We start from the raw sequence: 22,502 nt of genomic DNA, 5'->3' as shown, positions 1-22,502 counted from the left end.
ATTAGCAAATAAATAAGAATTTAATTACAAAGTAATCTGGTTAAATTATTTTGACAACGTTTGGAACGATTAAGGTATTAATTTTGACAATGTAATGGAGTCAGTACCATTCAAAAAATGTATTAATTTTTTAAAAAATAAAATTGAAAATCATGTGCTAAATTGTATCTTAGATAAAAATTGAGTGGCTAAAAGTGTGATTTTTTAATATGTATATATAATTAACTTTTATTTATGCTAATAAATAATGTTTATATTAAAGATGTATCATTTTTTTTTAAATAATTGATGGTAATTATGATTTTTCAAGATGAAATGCTATTTGTACGTATTCGAATATATATAAACAAACATAAATATAATAAGCGAATCCATCTCAATATCTCATTAAATATTTATACTTTTTTTGAATGCCATTAAATATTTATACTTAAGTAAGTGCAATTTACGTTGTTTATAAGAAAAATAGGAAATAAATGTGGTTGACATGACTTTATTACTGAGCTTCCAAGAAAAATTTAAATCACAAAGAGGCGAAGTAACCAACCTAGATTATTCCTACATAGAGTCTAACCTGAAACTTTGTCCAAATTAACTTGGCTTGGAGTTGTCCTAATCTTTTGTGAAATCCTAGTATTTGGGAGTTATTTTATTGAATAATTTTATTCAAGTTAATTCCTTTGTGTTATATTAAAATTGGGTTGTTAAATGACATGATACACATATTCAAAAATAATAATGTTCACATTTAATTTCTTATTGATGCATTTCAAATTTGTAAGCATCAATTGATATAACTACAATATCCGTACTATCTAAGCTTTATCCATATTGAGTGTAAATAAATTTAAATTATACATTCAACGAGGACTCAATGTCGTAATAGTAACTTCATTTAGGGAACTTTTTGCATGTTTGCTTGAAGGATATTCTTCGCCAAAAAAGAAGCCAGGCTATTTAGCTTGAGGTAATGCAAAATCATTAATCAACATTTGAACTACAGAAGACATGTCCGGTCTATCCTTTGGAAATTGCTGCACACATAAAAGGCCGATATGAATTGACCGTAGAACTTGAACTACATCACATGAACCAGCTATATGTTCATCAACCAGTGCAATTGATCTTCCTTCTCTGTAAAGCTTCCATGCCTATATAGTATTTAAAATCATACAAAGAAAAATGGAATATTCTAGATAGACAAGAAAGAAAGAATTAATGGAAACATATATATTGAAACACTTACATGTTCAGGAAGAGTCAGGTATTGATCATCATTGACAAATTCACTATTTCTCCTACCACTGACTATCTCAAGTACTGAAATGCCAAAGCTAAATACATCCGATTTAACTGAAAAGATTCCATGTCCGGCATATTCTGGAGACATATACCCACTACACAGTATAGGTGTATTAAATGAGAGGATGCCATGAAACAAACATATGCAATAGATGTGTTATAGAAGTTCTTAAGATGAAATTCAAATTCCTACCGTGTTCCAGCAACTCGTTTTGTGTTATCTCCAGTTGCATTTCCATCTATACTTCTAGCCAAGCCAAAATCAGATATCTTTGGATTCAAATTAGTATCAAGCAAAACATTACTAGCTTTGAGATCTCTATGGATTATTCTTAATCGAGAATCTTGATGGAGATATAATAACCCTCGCGCAACTCCATTAATTATGTTGAAGCCATTTGGCCAATTTAGCAACTTTTTCTTTGTTTGATCTACAAAAGGTTTTCCTTAATTAGTCTTGTTCCAAAGATTTATAAAATAGATTTGGTTATATAGTGGAGAAGATAACCATACCAAATATGAAGAAGTCCAAACTTTTGTTTGGCATGTATTCATAAATTAACATTTTTTCATCTCCGCTAATGCAACATCCTAGAAGCTTGACAAGATTTCGATGCTATAATTTGGCTATACAAAGAACTTCATTCTTGAATTCCTCAATCCCTTGTTTGGAGTTCTTTGATAGCCTTTTCACAGCTATTTCTTCTCCCCCATCCAATGCACCTTAGGCAATTAAACTAAATAAAATAAGATTATGTACGTACATGCCCATCAAAAAAAGATGCATATATTTTTACCTTGTACACTACTCCAAATCCACCTTGGCCTAATTTATTTATCTCTGAGAAATTATTTGTTGCTCTTGATATTGTCGACCAATCGAATATTGGTAACTCTAATTCTTGCTTCAACATTTGTTCTTTCCTTTTACTTTTGTAGAAATAGAAGAAAAGATACACCGCAGCAACAACTATTACAACCAGCTGCGACAAACAAAGCACAAGGATTTTTACTTTCCTCCCTAATGAGGTTGAATGATGTGGTTCTGGTTTTAACCCTGTAGTTCCAAAAGAATTTTCTTATTTCTACTTTATTATGAGCTTGCGAAAAGTGATTATAAACACATCAATTATATACCTGGTATTTCAGAAGAAGCCAGTCTAATATACAAATCTTGCCCATTCTGTACTGTTCTCATATCAACCAAATCTTCGTACCAAATCAAACAACCACTTCCTCCATTGTTTATACTGAGAGTGGAATAAGCCATACAAGAGCAATTCCTGAAGCAAACTTGTTCACACTCTTGAAGGCTCATAGATTCATTATACCAAGAGTGCTTTGTATCTGGCAATTTGATATCAGAATATTTGAGGAATCCATCTGATGAAGATCCATTATTGTGGCAATTCAGGGGTTTTCTCCTATGGCATCCTCCTTTTTATTTATAACCACTTCTTGTGGGCCAAGGTAGGTGCTGCTCTGTTCTACTGGTGCCATACTAAAGCGCAAGCCATTCCATGGACCTGAGCTAAAAATCTCAGATGTTCTATTCTTGAGACTAACTTGTGGATATCCAGTAAGATCTAGGTGCAGTGTATATTGTCCTGAAGCTGGGTCATTTTCACCCTTCCAAGCTGTATAAAAAACTTCATGACCAGTCTGCAAATTCCACCCAAGCTTCATTCCAGGTAACCACTGATCAGTTGGATGATCAAAACTTTGCCAGAGAAAATTCTGGGGGTTTTCATCTTCCGCATCTCTCAGCACCAGGTTCCTGAATCCAACAACACTGCAACCGGATTTTGCACCGATCTTTATGTTTTCACAGACCAAGCAATTAAAGCACCAGGTTCCCTTTTCCCCTTAATTAAAGCTGTCAATTCACAGCCTTTTCCCAAAAAGTTGAATCCACAATTCCAATGTCCTTTACATCCCGACCTGAGTATTTGGAGGATGTAAATTATGATAACTTAGTATCGGTACGCACCAGGAATCTGTCTACTTTGAGCATAACCTCACACTGCGGCTATCGAGATTCGAAATTATTATTATTATTATTATTATTATTATTATTATTATTATTATAAATACAGTCGATATGACTTTAACGCACTTTGACTTGAATGAGCATAACCAACCAAAAACCACAAAGAGATAATAACCAGCAGTCTAGACTCTAAATTATTACTATAGAGAGTTTAACTTAACTTCGTCCCAATCAACTTAGTTAGGAGTTGTCCTTTTTTGAAATCCTAGTATTACAGATGTTTGGTTGGAGAGATTTTAAATTCTCTTCTCACTTAATTCCCACCTAATTCCAAAGGCCATTAAATTCCGTAGTTTAGTTGGAGGGACCCATTTTCATGGAATTAAAATCCCATGTCCCCCTGAGATTTTAATTCCTGAAGAAAAAAGATAGTGATGAGTCAAAATTACCCCTTCCTTTTTTAACTTAAAATTAATGTCTAACAACAATAATGGACATTTTTGACTTTATACTACTTATTCCCTTTCAATTCCCATGTTTCAATTCCCATGTATACCAAACATTGGAATTAAAATTCCCAGTAATTCTATTCCTGTAAACCAAACACTGGAATTTAAATTCTCACTTTATTCCCAGTAATTCAACTCCCATGGAATTACAATCCCTTTCCCACATAATTCCCCCTCCAACCAAACGCCCTGTTACGATTTATTGTATCGAACAATTTTATTCCTTTGTGATATTTTAAAATTTGGTTGTTAAATGACATGATAATGTGATACACATGCAAAAATAATGTTCACATTTCTTAATTCTTATTGATGTCTGCATTTCAAATTTGTAAGCATCAATATAATTGATATAACAAGGATATCTTTTGCTATCTAAGTTTTCTCCAAATTGAGTTTAAATAAATCTAAATTATACAATTTTATTCCTTTGTGATATTTTAAAATTTGGTTGTTAAATGACATGATAATGTGATACACATGCAAAAATAATGTTCACATTTCTTAATTCTTATTGATGTCTGCATTTCAAATTTGTAAGCATCAATATAATTGATATAACAAGGATATCTTTTGCTATCTAAGTTTTCTCCAAATTAAATTTAAATAAATCTAAATTATACATTCAACGAGGACTCAATGTCGTAATAGTAATTTCATTTAGGGAACTTTTTGCATGTGTGCGTGGAGGATATTCCTTACCAAAGAAGAAGCCAGGCTCTTTAGCTTGAGGCAATGCAAAATCATTAACCAACATCTGAACTACAGAAGACATGTGTGGTCTATCCTCTGGAGATTGTTGTACACATAGAAGGGCGACATGGATTGACCGTAGAACTTGAACTACATCATATGGACCAGCTATATCCTTATCAACCAGTGCAATTGATTTTCCTTCTCTATAAAGCTTCCATGCCTATATAGTATTTAAATTCATATATACAAAGAAAAATGGAATATATAATCTAGACAAGAAAGAATGAATTAAATGAGACATAAAATGGAACACTTACATGTTCAGGAAGAGTCATGTATTGATCTTCATTGATAAACTCACTATTTCTCCTACCACTGACTATCTCAAGTACTGAAATGCCAAAGCTAAACACATCCGATTTAATGGAAAAGATTCCATGCCCGGCATATTCTGGAGACATATACCCACTACATAGTATAGGTGATACCTAATGAGAGGATGACATGAAACAAACATATGCAATAGATGTAGTGTAGTAGAAGATCTTAAGATGAAAATCAAATTCTTACTATGTTCCAGCAACTCGTTTTGTGTTATCTCCCATTGCATTTCCTACTATACTCCTAGCCAAGCCGAAGTCTGATATCTTTGGATTCAAATCAATATCAAGCAAAACATTACTAATTTTGAGATCTCTATGGATTATTCTTAGTCGGGAATCTTGATGGAGATATAATAACCATCGTGCAACTCCATTAATTATGTTGAAGCGTTTTGGCCAATCAAGCAACTTTTTCTTTGTTTGATCTGCAAAAGGTTTTCCTTAGTTTTGTTCCAAAGATTTATAATATAGAAGTGGTTATATAGTGGAGAAGATAACCATACCAAATATGAAAAAGCCCAAACTTTTGTTAGGCATGTACTCATAGATCAACATTTTTTCTTCTCCCCTAATGCAGCATCCCAGAAGCTTGACAAGATTCCTATGTTGTAATTTAGCAATGCAAATAACTTCATTCTTGAATTCTTCAAGTCCTTGTTTGGAATTCTTTGATAGCCTCTTAACAGCTATTTCTTCTCCCCCATCCAATGCACCCTAAGCATTTCAAATAAATAAAATAAGATTATGTACTTGCCCATTCAAGAAAGATGGGTTCGATTCCCACAAGTGACAATTTCCTTTGGGCTAGTCCTGTGCCTCCCGGAACGAAAGGGGATTAGTCGGGTGGATCTGGACCGTTAAACGGACAAAGAAAGACCCGGACTATCTCGTGGTTTATACACACACACACACACACACACACACACACACACACACAAAAAGATGCATCTACTTTTACCTTGTACACGACTCCAAATCCTCCTTGACCTAATTTGTTCATCTCTGAAAAATTATTTGTAGCTCTTGATATTGTTGACCAATCGAATATTGGTAGCTCTAATTCTTGCTTCAATTTTTGTTCTTTCCTTTTTCTTTTGCAGAAATACAAGAAAATATACACCCCAGCAAGAACTATTACAACCAGCAGCGACAAACAAAGCGCAAGGATTTTTATTTTCCTCCTGAATGAGGTTGAATGATGTGGCTCTGCTTTTAACCCTGTAGTTCAAAAAAACTTCTCTTATTTCTTCATTTTATTAACGATGAGAAAAACTCGCAACCATTACATGAAGGTGCGCATTAGGTAAACGTTTCCTTGTGACCTTAGACGGTAAAGGACCACAAGAAGGTAAATCACCTTAAATTGTTCATAATTGATTGACTTAAATTAAAAAGTCGATAAACCTCTCCCACGGAGAATTGAATTTAGAACTTTGTAATTACTAAGCCAACAGTTTGATCAACTTGGCTGAGTTGCTTCCTAATTTCTCTTATTTCTACTTTGTTGTCAGGCTATCAAACTGATAATAAACACATTAACTATACCTGGCATTTCTGGCATTTCAGAAGTAGCCAATCTGATGAACATATCTTGCCCATTATGTACTGTTCTCATATCAACCAAATCTCCATACCAAAACAAACACCCACTTCCTCCATTGCTTATATTGAGAGTGGAATAAGCCATACAAGAGCAATTCCTCAAGCAAACTTGTTCACATTCTTGAAGGCTCAGAGATTCATTATACCAAGAGTGCTTTGTATCTGGCAATTTGATATCAGAATATTTGAGGAATCCATCTGATGAAGATCCATTATTGTGGCAACTCAGGGGTTTTCTCCTATGGCATCCTCGTGGCAAGCTTCCTGTGGCTGTGGCATTATTATTAGGCAAAAATTTGTCTAAACATACACAACCATGAAGTTGCTGTATGTCGCAGACAGCATTTCCACCACATAAACCATATGTTCCACAAATATCTGCAGGTTGGCTACGAAAATTCACCCATTGCTTGATCTCATCTTCCCATACCCATGCTTTTAGAAAACCATTGCTTGTAACAACAAATCTAAATAAACCCAAATCATTACTGGGATTATACCGATAATAAACCTCCTTTTTATTTATAACCACTTCTTGTGGGTCAAGGGTGTTGGTGTTCTGTTCTACTGTTGATACACTAAAGCGCAAACCATTCCATGGACCTGTGCTAAAAATCTCAGTTGTTCCATTCTTGATAATAAATTGTGGATATCCAGTAGGAATCAGGTGCAGTGTATACTGGCCTGAAGCTGGGTCATTTTCACTCTTCCAAGCTGTTAAGAAAACCTCATGCCCAGTCTGCAAATTCCACCCAACCTTCGTTCGGGATAAAAAATTGTCAGTTGGATAATCAAAACTTTGCCAGAGAAAATTCTCGGGGCTTTCATCATCTGCATCTCTCACCACCAGGTTCCCTGAATCCAGCAACTCTGCAACCGGATTTTGCACCGATGATCTTGATGTGTTCGCAGACCAAACAGCCTGACCCTTGTCTCCAACAAGTGAAAGTTGGCCTCCCAGGGTGATCTTCAAGACTGCTGAAGATGTGTTAGCAAGTGGAGCATCTCTGTTTGCAACCCAAACCACTGTCTGAACAGGAATTTGGTTGTACCAGATTCCTACATATCGGTTTGAGGAATTGGTGGGACTAAAAAATCCCATCACAAAGGTTCCACCTTTTGAGATGATGGTATCCCCATCTTTCAGAAATTCCGTTCTTGAAATTATATCGATATCCTTTCCCAAGCAAATATTTGATATTGAAAGTAAGAATGACAAAACCAAAACTGGGAAAAGAACTTCCATGGCTACTGCAGATAGAGACTGGTAGAGGAATTTTTAGAATAGGCGAAAATGAAGATCAGACAATCAAGACCTCGTGTAAATGCAGGGAGGGATCTTTCCCTAATCACGTGTCTTGTGTGCTTTGCATGTTATCAAATTCACCTATTAAACCCATTATAATTGTTTTTTTCCCCTTCTCCCAAAAGGTTGAAACCCTAACCCTAAGGGCCCCCCACCCTGGCCCGACAGAGTATTTGCAAAGATGTAAATCACGGTGATTCAATAGTTCCGACAGAGTATTTGCGAGGATGTAAATCACGGTGATTCAATAGTTCAGCGAACAGGGTCAAAAGCTGGTGCGCACAAAGAATCTGTGAACATAATTCCCACACTGCTGCCGCCGAAATTCGAACCTTGGTTTCTTTTTCCAAATATTGCACACTGAACCATTGAGCTAAGCCCGTGCGGGCTTATAATTTTTTTTTTTTTGAGTGACCGACGTTGTGCACCGGGTATGTAAGTCTCTTGTGAACCTAACTGGCAAAAGAACATAATGTGTCAAAAAAACATCATATATTATCTATAACTAACTGACTCAAACTAAGAATGCTAAATATTAATTAAGGCTATACATTTGTATGATAACATTACACTATTGATCCTTCAATTGTTTTCTTCTTTGCAATTTAATATTTTATTATTAATTTTTGAGTTAATGAACAATTTGGTCCCTCAATTATTAGCAAACTGTCAATGTAGCCCTTCAATTGCTTATTCATCGATTTGGTCCCCGAAAAAAAATTATTTTTAGTCGATTTAGTCCCTCGGGCCGTCTTCCGTCGATGGTCAGAGAGACTAAATCGACTAAATGTAATTATTTTCGAGGACCAAATCGACGGTTGGAGCGACTAAATCGGCTAAAAATAATTATTTGCATGGACCAAATCGATGAATAAGCGATTGAGGGACTACATTGACAGTTCGCTAATAATGGAGGGAACAAATCGCTCATTAACTCTTAATTTTTAAAATTTTAGTTTCTCAACTGTTCCAAATATTATCAATCTAGTCTTATTGTGACCATGGTGACAACTGACAACCCAATGGAGTATGGGGTTACACACTTTTGCTTGTAGGGACATAGTTAGGTGAACTATTACAAAGCAGCATACTTCAAAAAGGAGATGTAAATTTCCTTGGTGACCAAAAAAAGAGTTGGGAGGACTAGTCAACTTTAGTATTGATTCTGATGACAACAAGACTGCATGTAAATGTCGGGTGGTCCTTTTAATTTCCTCAAAGCGTGTCTTAAATGTCTCAATCGTTATACCAATGCATGTGTTACCCGCGCCTTTCAAAATGATATTATTTTAATAAGTTTTATATTTTCAGAATTTTAGGTATAAAATTTTGTGTGCATTCTATTATATAATTCTATACATTCGAAACATGAGAATTTTCAATTATAAAATTATGTGTTTTCAAGTATAAAATTATGTGCATTTTATTATATATTTTTGTACATTCAAAACATGCGAATTTTCAATTATAAAATTCTGTATTTTCAGGAATAAAATTCTGTGTTTTTTATTATACAATTCTGTACATTCGAAACATAAATTTTTTTAAGGAGTTAACAGCCGCACGAAAAGATACAAAATAAGGTCGTTTTGGGTCAGGGTGCATAATGCATTGTGTATCCTGGTGCACGGTATAATTCGCCTAAATGTCCCATTAGAGCTATCAATTCTGGACACGCTTTGGATCTTAATAAATTCACCCCTTAAACCCATTATGTTATTTAGATTTTGAGCCACTAAAAGGTTAGCCCGTTATATGTATGAAAAAATTATGTTCTTGGCCCGTTTTGGACAATAGCAATCATTATTGGCAAATTATGCTGTGCATCCGTATGCACCATGCATGGTGCATACGGATGCAAAAACGACGTCGTTTTAATAAAATGCGCGTCTCCTCTTAAAAAAAAAATCATGTTCGATTTCCAGCAACAACATATAAACTAAAATTCCAGAATCGATGAACTATAATTCCATAATCGATGAACTATAATTCCAGAATCTAATCTATGAACTAAAAATTCCAGAATGAATGAACTAAAATTCCATAATCTATGAACTAACATTTCAGAATCGATGAACTACAATTCCAGAATCGATGAACTATAATTCCATAATCAATGAACTATAATTCCATAATCTATGAACTAAAATTTCAGAATGAATGAACAATATAATGTTGTTGCTGGGAATCGAACCTAAATTTTTTTTAAAGGGGAGACGCGCGTTTTTTAATAAAACGACGTCGTTTTGGCATCCGTATGCACCATGCATGGTGCATCCGGATGCACAGCATAACTATTGATCATTATTGGGAAAATTAGACCGTGCACAGGCACATTGTGCGCCTTGGCCAAAAACGACATCGTTTTGTACATTTCGCGTGTCTGCTGTTAATTTCTAAAAAAAAATATCAGACTTTGGCTTGGCTAGAAATACAGTAAGAAATGCAACCGGGCGCTAAAAAAGAATCCAGGCACTTTAACGTGTCTAGTCTATCATCTGGAGATTGTTGCACACATAAAAAACTGACATGCATTGACCTTAGAACTTGAACTACATCATATGAACTAGCTATATGCTCATCAACCAACGCAATTGATTTTCATTCTTTGTAAAGCTTCCATGCCTATATAGCTAGTATATACATACAAATAAAAATGAAATATTCTAGAGAAGAAAGATTGAATTAATGGAAACATATAAAATGGAACACTTACTGACTTACATGTTAAGGAAGAGTCACATATTGATCTTTATTGATAAACTCACTATTTCTCCTACCACTGACTATCTCAAGTACTGAAATGTCAAAGCTAAACACATCCGATTTAATGAAAAAGATATCATGCCCGACATATTCTGGAGACATATACCCACTACATATACCAAATGAGAAGATTACATGCATGAATTGAAACAAACATATGCAATAGATGTGTAGTAGAATATCTTAAAATGAAATTCAAACTCTTAATGTGCTCCAGTAACTTGTTTTGTGTTATCTCCGGTTTCATTTCCTACTATACTTCTAGCCAAGTCAAAGTCTGATATATTTGGGTTCAAATCAGTATCAAGCAAAACATTGCTTGCTTTGAGATCTCTATGGATTATTCTTAGTCGAGAATCTTGATGGAGATATAATAATCCTCGTGCAATTCTATTAATTATGTTGAAGCGTTTTGGCCAATCAAGCAACTTTTTCCTTGTTTGACCTACAAGTTTTATATCATTCTCATTATTGGTACATAGCTATAGAAACTTCAGCTCGGAAAGGGTCCGAGTAGGTGGATCACAGAGCGTTATGCTGTGCAATCGTGTGCACCATGCAAGGTGCACACAGAATTGGATCCATAATTTTTATACTAGATCTATAATTTCTATACCATAAATTCATAATTTTTATATTATAGATTCATAATTTATATACTGTAGATTCATAATTTCTAAACTGTAGATTCATAAATTCTATACTATAGATTCATAACTTCTATACTATAGATTCATAATTTCTAATTTGTATAGTTATCAAATTATGAACATATAGTTCGGTGATTTGTGAATACAGAGTTCAACAATTGGGAATATGAACTTTGAAAATTATGAACATAGAGTTTTGTAATTGTGAATATAGAGTTCAATAATTATGAATCTGTAGTATAGAAATTATGAATTTATAGTATAGAAATTATGGATCTATAGTATAGAAATTATGGATCTAATTCCGTGTGCACCATGCATGGTGCACACGGTTGCACAACATAATTTGCCAATGGATCACGAGTTTGATTCTCATCAATAATCTCTTAATTGAGTCTGTCGCATATGATCTTTGTAGTGCGATTTATTTTTCTTGAATAGTTTGTGGACTATTACACAACAACAGAATTTATCTAATAGCAGAGTTCCTACTTTTTGTTTTTTAGGTGAGAGATCCAATGAAATCTACTCTATTTTTGTTACATGACTTGCAAGTAACCAAAATTTATGAGTAGAAATCACATTTTCTACAAGTGTACATTGTGTAAATGGACATTTTTCCATTTTGTTCATAAACTTTAATTACTTGAATGTCGTGTAAAAAACACAACCTGATTTCACTGAAAGGATCAAAAGTGGAAGAAAAATGCAAGTTGTACATGTTTATAATAGTGCGCCAATAGTGAGAATAACATATATTGTCAAATAAAAGCAATACTTTAGTACTATTATAATTAACTAGTATTTGTACCCGTGCGGTGCACGGCCATAAATAATAATAATATATTCTAAATAATAATAATATAATTAAACAATCTAACAAAATAATAAAAAAATGAAGAAAATTTATATAGAGTAAATTATTTAATAACAATTAACATTGAAAATGTATTACACATTATTAAAAAAAAATTGTATACAACATTTTTTGTCGTAGTTATAGATTGTCCATTATCCATACCAATCAAAATTTTTAATCTCCTTAGATTACTTACTCCTCAAAGTGCTACATACATAACTCACGTGTGAGTAGAAAAATATTTCTCATATCCTTCTACGAATTGTCTTCGAGATTTAATCGGCCCGCAATCGTGTTTAAGCTGATGTTGAGTATTGGTCAACACAAGAATTTGTACATTTGCTGCAATAGTACTAATTATGATTAGGGCTTAAAATAAAATGTGGAACACATAATTTATTTATTATACATAAATTTTATCTTTATTAGCTTCGTCATATTATTATTTAGCTATATAATATATATAACATAATGTATTATTTTAATAAAATAATAATAACAAATTAATATTTACAGCCTGATTATATAATGTTAAATATACTTATTCAATTACTTGCCATAATATAATTGCGGGATGTAATTAGGCTCAATGTTTAAAGAACTGTTTATTTCATTTATGTAAGGCCCAATATTGGGATACCCTTCATCTAGTCGACCCCACCCCATATCTGCGCAGTTGATATAGACCGAGCATCAAGTTACCCTTCATCTAGCCGACGCTCCATCTTCTCTCTAGACATCGATGCACAGTTTGTTTTCTCTATTCTGTCCGATGAACTTTGATTCCACGATCAGTTCTTCGATCTATGTTGATGTAGTCTGTCTTAACACCTTGTTACTACCCAAATTTCTTCAAACTATGTTCCACTCTTTCAGCAAAGCTTACTTCTACCATAATTTCTACCTAGGTCATCTCTTACTCTCATGATCTATGTAACGATTTGCCCAAAATTTCTCACCCAGAACTTCGATCCCAACTAAAAAGAGCTTTGATGCATCTCTGTATGCATCTTTTGTAGTCTTGATCGAGTCAGATCCTCGTCGCGGGTTTGTTTTTTTGTTTAGCACTTCACACCTGTCAATTTAGGTCGGCGATCTTCGATCTTCGATGTTAATTTTAGCTTAAAGTGGAACATAATAAATACCTGAAATTAAGGTTATGGTATTAAAATTATTGAAACTTCATGATATACCACGTTTGTAGTTGATGTAGTAGTTGTACTTGAGTCTTTTACAATCAATATTTTCAGACCATACTAATATTGTTAATTCGAGATGCAGCCTTGTACAATTGGCCATGTACAAACACCGATTTCTTTAGTAGCAATCCAACATGTGACAATGTTTGACCTTGACTTTTGTTTATGGTCATTGCATATGATAGCATCAACGGAAATTGTCTTCTTTAAAAATAATAAAATTAATTATTAATAAATTTGAGTATACATTTAGGATTTTAAAATAATGAAACATTATATAATAATTATATATAATAATTATATATAATAATTATAAATACTGACATAACATTAAAAGTATTAATACTTTACATAATAATAATCCTAACTATCCTAATCCTAAAATAGAATATTAATATACACAGTTAAATTACATATTACATATTATTATTAATATTTTAATAGTATTTTGTCCTAAAATCCATTTCATTTTGTGGTAATATTTCATTCACCGTCTTCTCTTGTCAGGAGCAAGGCCGAGAACCTTCTTTCATTTCACCATCTCTGTATCTCTCTAGCTCTTTACATGATGAACAGCCTACTTCTCTCTAAAATTCTGGCTCGATTTACCGTTTAATTTTAACATTCTGAGTGTATAATCAGTATATCCGTTCCAAAATACCTGATTTTGGAATACATCTTTCAATCTGATGTCTCAAGGAGACTATTTGTATATGGAATTTTGTTTTCCAGCTTCCGAGTTCAGAAAACCGACACTCGAACGGAGTTCGCATCAACCATTTCCGGCTTAAGGTTCCGACCCAGAGTTCATCTCAAACTCGATTCAGGTAAATGTTCGAACATGAATTGCTTAATTTATGTATTTTTGGTCGAAAATTTGCGTAAATATTGTGTTATCATGTAATCTGGAAGGAATAAACTTAATACTCTGCTATTCATATTGACCTAGGGCGAGATCTGATGTTTGATGTTTATGTTTTTCAGATGCATGTTTGGATAACAAAAAGTTAACGGCCATTTGATAGAGATTATTTTTTTCATTCTTAAATTTCGTTTACTATTTATATATTCATGTTTGGAACTATATAATTTGACCGTAAAGCTTGATTCATGCTACAGACAAAACTCTATTAGTTATGGGTAAGTTATTGAACTTAATTTATTGTGATTTACTTTCTGCCCATGGTTGTAAGGTCTGCCTAATTGTGTACTGATATTTACTTTCCTCTGTGGTATTTTTCAGTCATACATAAGATTTATAAAGCATCAATGGTGTAATAATAAGAAAAGTAGTTAGGTTTACCTTTGATTGAGAGATTCTTCCTCTTAGACCCAATAGTGATTGAGAGATGTAATTTTCCTCATGGTGTCTTCATAGATTTATTATACAGACTATATGTGTGGAGACATTGTTCTGAAAATGTTTTCTGATGATGTATGGAGTCCCTTTTATAGTTCTTAAATAATAATAATTTCAGATTGAGAGAGGAAGGTCATCAGTTTCTTGAAATCTGTGATCTTTATTTTAAATCTTGGAATACTATGACTTTTATGTGTGCTATTTATTGCAAAGTATTAAAATAACTAATTTGTTTTCACAGTTTGAAAATTCATCATTTCAGAAAATTTGATTTACTTAATTTTAACCATTTTAAGCATGAGCCTAAATAAGTCATATTCTTATGTCCTTTTCCCATTAAGTGTTACCGATTCTTGAAAACTGGCAGATTATGCATATTATTGATAATGTACATCATCTTTTATTTTTTAGTTGGTTATAGCTGTGTTTGAATCATGTTTACCTTATCATTTATTGATAAAATTTCTTTTGCAGATAAAGTTTAAGAATACTCAACACGATGCTGTGGTAATAACACCTCAAGAACGTGTGAAGCCAATTCTGCAATTGTAAAATCACATGTAACCATATTTTGTTATACTTGCATTCAAAAAAATATATATATATATATTTTGTTATACTTATAATTCTGCAATTGTTGTTTTTTACTGGACTTTTTGAGAAATAGTTCTTAAATATTTTTCTATCAATTAACTTGTTGATAAGTAAGTTAAATATCACTATACTTTTTGATACACTTGATTTATGAGGTTACTTATTGGCTAAGAACTGTTTTTTAAATATTGTGAACGACTGCTTAGGTCCATTAATTATTGGTTTTAAAAAATTTGGTATAAAAAGTGATTTATAATTCTTAGTTTGTGTAACAAATGACCAAATGTGATTTATTTTGATTACACTTTTTTATATGAAAGTGATTTTGTTTATGTGACTTGTTGGTTAAGAACTGTCTTTTAAACATTGAGAATGAGTGCTTAGGTCAATTTTGTATTGGTTTTAAAAAGTTTGGTGTAAAAAGTGATTTATTATTCTTAGTTTGGGTAACAAATGACCAAATGTGATTTATTTTGATTACACTTTTTTTATATGAAAGTGATTTTGTTTATGTGATTTGTGTTTGCTATGAGTATTGGTTTTCAAGCCTATTGCATCTGTATGAAGTGGTTAGAAATTTACTGACAGTCATACTTGTGAATTTCACAATGTTATATTTGGATAAGTCATTTTTAAATCACACAATTTATATGAATGTGATTTTGTTTATGTGACCCGGCATGCGTTTTTTCAGAGTATTGATTTTCATGGCATGCATCTGCAAACTTATATTTAGAATTTTACGTATAGACTAACTTAAGAATTTCTGATTTTTTATATGAAGACAAGGGAAGAGTTCTATATAACTATCTGAAGATTAGTTGAAGAAGTACAGAAGACTTTAGATCAAAAATGAAGTTTCATCATATTTCAGAGGTACATAATATTACTATTCTCCTTTCTAGGGTAACTATCTTTAGGACAATAAATATTTGACATTCCCTATAACACAATCCTTATTAAGTACATATACAATCTTCTAGTCATGCATTTAGAACATCATCTTCTGTGTTTGCCATTAGGAAGGTGCTCCACTACCTGCAAAAAAAAAAAAAAAAAAAGAGCCTATGCAAAACAGTGTATATATATAAAGAATGTTGCAATGAAATAGTTAAGTCTTAATGCATAATTTGAAATCTGCCCACATGCCCATTATCCTTCAATGTCTATATGTAAGGCATATAGACATTGAATAATAGGCATCAATGTCTTTCAACCAAAAAACCTACTTAAAAAAGTTTTACAGGCATCATTGTCTGGTAATAGCATTGTCCAACCAAAAAACACAGAAAAATTCAATACAACTTAGTCCAATCCTTCACTCTTTCCACTCATTACATATCTGCTCCTTTCTCAAGCTTGACAACATGCTCTTTAGTTTTTTTGGAACTCTGGGTACTTGAAAATTCATCAGTAGAGACCTCTTTACTGCTCCACTTTCAGCCAGTTTGTTTGAATTGAGTTGAATTGAATTGTCTAGGAGCATGGATCTCGACAACTCTGCCTATTAAATCTGTATCAACACAAAAATAATTGAATAGTAGACCAAATACAAAAATAGTTGAAAGAAAAATAGCAAAAATAAGAACAAAATACTTACCAAACAACACCTTGTCATTGACTTGAGTAGGGTCTTTCAAAGATTCATAGGTTTTTAGCTGAAACATCTTAGTAGGAAAACCTTTGGATTTGATTGCATTTACCCGAGTCTTATAGTTTAGCCTAATCATATATTTGTGATCACAAGTTTTGTACATATAATAGTGGGTGAACACCAATTTTTTTTTTTTACTGAATAGAGCTTTCCTTCTATTAAAACATTTTTGTATTTTTTGACACCATTGTTTTGCATGTTCAAATGTATGAAAGTTCTCTGCACATAACTTTAGTGAAATAAATAAAACATGTGTAGAGCATAAATCTGTGTAAAGCCTAAAGTTTAAATAGTAAACGAAAATATTAAACAGTGAACTAAAATACCTCTTTATCGCAGACCAACACTTCTGGACTCTTGATCTCTATAGACTCTCTGTTTTCAGCTATTTCATAGCATCTAACACACTTGACTCTTATTGCTTTCTCCCTATCGAGAGGGCCAATCTCTTATTATTTTACAGCAACATACATTGCCATGGTTTAGTTGCTGATATTTTGGTTCTCTTTTTTCTAATTGGCAGGTGATACGAACTGCAGATATGGTGAAGTTGGGAGGGGATTTCTCCATGGACACAGGCTTATATAGAATGTAAAACTATGGAGTTCAAAATCTTGGAAGTAGGAATGGTGCTGTCGACCGTTCAGTTTTCAAGAGCATGTATGTTTTCGAAGCAATGTTTAATATGAACACTGTGTTTAGAAGTCTGTAATTAGTAGAAGTCTATTTAATTTGATCTATTTTACTTGGTATTGCCAAAAAGTAGCTGGCACAAATAAATTCCACGCGTTTAGCATCATTTATTTAAAATCTTTTTTTTTGTGGACATTGAGCGACGTCGTTTCATTTGAGCGGGAAAATGGTTTAGGTAGAAAGTTGTTGCTTTATTATAATAAGAGATTTGAGCGGGAAAATGGTTTAGGTAGAAAGTTGTTGCTTTATTATAATAAGAGATTAGTGTGTGGAAAATGAAACTACAAAATAGAATTTATATAATAATATATATTGTCAAATGAAACTATAGTATAATTAAAATGATACTTTGGTATTGCTATAATGAAACTAGTGAGTGTGAAAAATGAAACTAAAAAACAGAACAATATCGTTAAATGAAACTGAAGTGTAATTAGAATGATACTTAATTTATGGATCACATTACTACATGGACCATGGTCAACAGTAAAAATTACCTTATATGTATGTATGAAAAATTTATGTTCTTGGCCCGTTCTGGACATTACCGTATGGAGATTGTCGAATTCCTCCCAAAGTTTATATTATGTTTATGATATATCATATCCATCTCATTATCTTATTAAATATTTTCACTCCGGCCTAAAAGAAGTTGAACTGTACTTGAAACATATGGTTACCAAATCAATTGTTGATCTAAATTAAAGATTGTCCGGGCCTTTGTGAAATCCTAGTACTTAGGAGTCATTGCTCTGAACAATTTTATTCAAGTTATTTCATCAGTGTTATATTAAAATCAGATTGTTAAATGACATGATACACCAATGCAAAAATAATGTTCTTAATTCTTATTGATGTCTGCATTTCAAATTTGTAAGCATCAATTGATATAACAAGGATATCTTTTGCTATCTAAGTTTACTCCAAATTGAGTTTAAATAAATTTAAATTATACATTTACCGAGGACTCATTGTCGTAATAGTAACTTCATTTAGGGAACTTTTTGCATGTCTCTTTGGAGGATATTCCTTGCCAAAAAAGAAGCCAGGCTCTTTAGCTTGAGGCAATGCAAAATCATTAACCAACATCTGAACTACAGAAGACATGTCTGGTCTATCATCTGGAGATTGTTGCACACATAGAAGGGCGATATGGATTGACCGTAGAACTTGAACTACATCATATGGACCAGCTATATCCTTATCAACCAGTGCAATTGGTTTTCCTTCTCTATAAAGCCGCCATGCCTATATAGTATTTAAAATCATATATACAAAGAAAAATGGAATATATAATCTAGACAAGAAAGAATGAATTAATTGAGACATAAAATCGAACACTTACATGTTCAGGAAGAGTCATGTATTGATCTTCATTGATAAATTTATTATTTCTCCTACCACTGACTATCTCAAGTACTGATATGCCAAAACTAAACACATCCGACTTAACTGAAAAGATTCCATGCCCAGCATATTCTGGAGACATATACCCACTACATAGTATAGGTGATACCAAATGAGAGGATGACATGAAACAAAAATATGCAATAGATGTGTAGTAGATCTTAGATGAAATTCGAATTCTTACTGTGTTCCAGCAACTCGTTTTGTGTTATCTCCCACTGCATTTCCTACTATACTCCTAGCCAAGCCAAAGTCTGATATCTTTGGATTCAAATCAATATCAAGCAAAACATTACTAACTTTGATATCTCTGTGGATTATTCTCAGTCGAGAATCTTGATGGAGATATAATAACCCTCGCGCAACTCCATTAATTATGTTGAAGCGTTTTGGCCAATCAAGCAACCTTTTTTTTGTTTGATCTGCCAAAGGTTTAAGTTAGTTTTGTTTCAATAATTTCCTGTGATTTGGATATAGATGACAAGGTAAACATACCAAATATGAAGAAGTCCAAACTTTTGTTAGGCATGTATTCATAGATCAACATTTTTTCTTCCTCGCTAATGCAGCACCCCAAAAGCTTGACAAGATTTCGATGCTGTAATTTGGCAATACAAATGACTTCATTCTTGAATTCTTCAAGTCCTTGTTTAGAATTTTTTGATAGCCTCTTCACAGCTATTTCTTCTCCCCCATCCAATGCACCCTAAGCAATTAACATAAATAAAATAAGATTATGTACATGCCCATCCAAGAAAGATGCATATACTTTTACCTTGTACACAGCTCCAAATCCACCTTGACCTAATTTGTTTATTTCTGAAAAATTATTTGTAGCTCTTGATATTGTTGACTGATCATATATTGGTAGCTCTAATTCTTGCTCCAACTTTTGTTCCTTCCTTTTTCTTTTGCAGAAATACAAGAAAAGATACACCCCAGCAAGAACTATTACAACCAGCAGCGACAAACAAAGTGCAAGGATTTTTATTTTCCTCCTGAATGAGGTTGAATGATGTGGTTCTGCTTTTAACCCTGTAGTTCAAAAAAACTTCTCTTATTTCTTATTTTTTAAAATTTTAATGATGAGAAAAACCGTAACCATTACATAAAGGTGTGTACTGGGTAAACCTTCCTTGTGATCTTAGGTGGTAAAGGATCAGAAGAAGGTAAACAAGCTTAGATTAACTTAAACTAAGAAAGTCAGTAGACCTCTCTCACAGAAAAACGAACTTAGAACATTGTAGTTACTAAGCCAACAATCTGATCAATTTGACTGGATTGCTTCCAACCTCTCTTATTTCTACTTTATTGTCAGGCTGTCAAACTGATAATAAACACATTAACTATACCTGGAATTTCAGAAGCAGCCAGTCTGATGAACATATCTTGCCCATTCTGTACTGGTCTCATATCAACCAAATCTCCATACCAAATCAAACACCCTCTTCCGCCATTGCTTATATTGAGAGTGGAATAAGCCATACAAGAGCAATTCCTCAAGCAAACTTGTTCACACTCTTGAAGGCTCATAGATTCATTATACCAAGAGTGCCTTGTATCTGGCAATTTGATATTAGAATATTTGAGGAATCCATCTGATGAAGATCCATTATTGTGGCAATTCAGGGGTTTTCTCCTACGGCATCCTCGTGACAAGGTTCCTGTGACTGTGGCATTATTATTAGGCAAAAATTTGTCTAAACATACACAACCATGAAATTGCTGTATGTTGCAGACACAATTTCCACCACATAAACCATATGTGGCACAAATATCTGCAGGTTGCCTACGATAACTCACCCATTGGTTCATCTCATCTTCCCATACCCATGCTTTTATAAAACCATTGCTTGTAACAACAAATCTAAATAAACCAAAATCATTACTGGGATTATACCAAAAATAAACCTCCTTTTTATTTATAACCACTACTTGTGGGCCAATGTTGTTGATGTTCTGTTCTACTGTTGATACACTAAAGCGCAAACCATTCCATGGACCTGTGCTAAAAATCTCAGTTGTTCCATTCTTGAGAATAAGTTGTGGATATCCAGTAACATCCAGGTGCTGTGTATACTGGCCTGAAGCTGGGTCATTTTCACCCTTCCAAGCTGTTAAAAAAACCTCATGACCAGTCTGCAAATTCCACCCAAACTTCATTCCGGGTAACAAATGATCAGTTGGATGATCAAAACTTTGCCAGACAAAATTCTCGGGGTTTTCATCATCTGCATCTCTCACCACCAGGTTCCCTGAATCCAGCAGCTCTGCAACCGGATTTTGCACCGATGATGTTGATGTGTTGGCAGACCAAACAGGCTGACCCTTGTCTCCAACAAGTGAAAGTTGGCCTCCCAGGGTGATCTTCAAGACTGCTGAAGTTGTGTTTGCGAGTGGAGCATCTCTGTTTGCAACCCAAACCACTGTCTTAGCTGGATCTTGTTTGTACCATATACCTATGTAATGGTTTAAGGAATTGGTGGGGTTAAAAAATCCCATTACGAAGGTTCCACCTTTTGAGATGATGGTATCCCCATTTTTCAGAAACTTTGTTCTTGAAATTAAATCGATATCCTTTCCCAAGCAAATATTTGATATCAAAAGTATAATCAAAGCTGGTAAAAGAACTTCCATGGCTACTGCAGATAGAGAATGGTAGAGGAATTTTTACAATAGGCTAAAATGAAGATCAGACAATCAACACCTCGTGTAAATGCAAGGAAGGATCTTTCCCTAGTAACGTGTCTTGACTGCTTTGCATCTTAACAAATTCACCTATTAAACCCATTATAAATTTTTTGGAGTGATCAAGAAAATTCAGAGTCACTATTCATACATTGGGTAAATTTCATTTTGTGAACCAAGTCAGCAAATGATGACAATGTGACAAAATCAGCCTATATTATATGTAGCTGATTGGTTCAAACTAATAATACTAAACATTAATTAAGACTATACATTTGTATGGTAATATCGCACTATTGATCTTTCAATTTAATATTTTATTGTTAATTTTTAAAATTGTAGTTTCTCAACTGCTCCAAACATTATCAATCTAGTCTTATTAGAGGGAAAAAAAATTAATGGATAAAAATCATAACTCTCTTGTATTAAACAATCAAAACATGCCACATATTAAGAAGTGAAAAATGAAAGTATAGAATAAGAGTTGATATAGAATTACTCCTTCAGAAATAGAATGTAAATTTCCTTGGTGACCAAAAAAAGAATTTGGCCTGGGAGGACTAGTCAACTTTGGCGGATTGATTGTGATGACAACAAAAGACTGCATGTAAATGCCGGGTGGTCCTTTTCCTCAAAGCGTGTCTTAACTTCACTTCTGTATGTATTTTCAATGTCCCGTGAAATTTCAAACCGACGCCCATTAGAGCTATCAATTCTGGACACGTTTTGGTTTATGTTTATCAAATCATGAAAGCCAATGGCACCTATTACGCTTTGGATCTTAACAAATTCATGTCCAGACAGCTCAATTGGTCACATTGATAAAGTTTGAAAATAACGACTA

The 22,502-nt window shown here is 33.3% G+C and overlaps 3 protein-coding genes and 1 long non-coding RNA gene across 5 annotated transcripts; 1 reads left to right on the top strand and 3 right to left on the bottom strand.

Moving 5' to 3' along the window:
• Positions 1 to 815: 815 nt before the first annotated feature.
• On the bottom strand, positions 816 to 3,316 carry LOC109149194 (G-type lectin S-receptor-like serine/threonine-protein kinase At4g27290). The gene is made up of 6 exons (XM_019296858.1): positions 3,293 to 3,316; positions 2,829 to 3,117; positions 2,440 to 2,685; positions 1,496 to 1,733; positions 1,247 to 1,397; positions 816 to 1,151 (listed from the first exon to the last, which is right to left on the bottom strand). Exons 1-6 carry the CDS (start codon positions 3,314 to 3,316, stop codon positions 954 to 956), a joined length of 1,146 nt encoding a protein of 381 aa, XP_019152403.1. The 3' UTR covers positions 816 to 953.
• Positions 3,317 to 4,353: 1,037 nt separating this feature from the next.
• Positions 4,354 to 7,825, bottom strand: LOC109149313 (G-type lectin S-receptor-like serine/threonine-protein kinase At4g27290). The gene is made up of 6 exons (XM_019297030.1): positions 6,426 to 7,825; positions 5,839 to 6,098; positions 5,384 to 5,594; positions 5,068 to 5,305; positions 4,815 to 4,965; positions 4,354 to 4,717 (listed from the first exon to the last, which is right to left on the bottom strand). The coding sequence occupies exons 1-6, from the start codon at positions 7,726 to 7,728 to the stop codon at positions 4,427 to 4,429; spliced, it is 2,454 nt and encodes an 817-aa protein (XP_019152575.1). The 5' UTR covers positions 7,729 to 7,825; the 3' UTR covers positions 4,354 to 4,426.
• Positions 7,826 to 13,748: 5,923 nt separating this feature from the next.
• LOC109149322 lies at positions 13,749 to 17,680 on the top strand. Of its 2 annotated transcripts, none has more exons than XR_002048947.1 (4): positions 13,749 to 14,089; positions 15,097 to 15,170; positions 16,001 to 16,092; positions 17,394 to 17,680. It is a non-coding gene; the product is annotated as an uncharacterized LOC109149322 (long non-coding RNA). The 2 variants fall into 2 exon arrangements; XR_002048946.1 differs by having other exon boundaries at positions 15,097 to 15,182.
• Positions 17,681 to 18,391: 711 nt separating this feature from the next.
• LOC109149314 (G-type lectin S-receptor-like serine/threonine-protein kinase At4g27290) lies at positions 18,392 to 21,775 on the bottom strand. Its single transcript, XM_019297031.1, has 6 exons — positions 20,323 to 21,775; positions 19,746 to 20,005; positions 19,466 to 19,676; positions 19,155 to 19,392; positions 18,909 to 19,059; positions 18,392 to 18,811 (listed from the first exon to the last, which is right to left on the bottom strand). The coding sequence occupies exons 1-6, from the start codon at positions 21,605 to 21,607 to the stop codon at positions 18,521 to 18,523; spliced, it is 2,436 nt and encodes an 811-aa protein (XP_019152576.1). The 5' UTR covers positions 21,608 to 21,775; the 3' UTR covers positions 18,392 to 18,520.
• Between the last annotated feature and the right edge of the window lie 727 nt (positions 21,776 to 22,502).

Source organism: Ipomoea nil, unplaced genomic scaffold (assembly GCF_001879475.1).
Source record: "Ipomoea nil cultivar Tokyo-kokei standard unplaced genomic scaffold, Asagao_1.1 scaffold2159, whole genome shotgun sequence".
Classification (NCBI taxonomy): domain Eukaryota; kingdom Viridiplantae; phylum Streptophyta; class Magnoliopsida; order Solanales; family Convolvulaceae; genus Ipomoea; species Ipomoea nil.
This window is presented reverse-complemented; position numbering and strand designations above follow the sequence as displayed.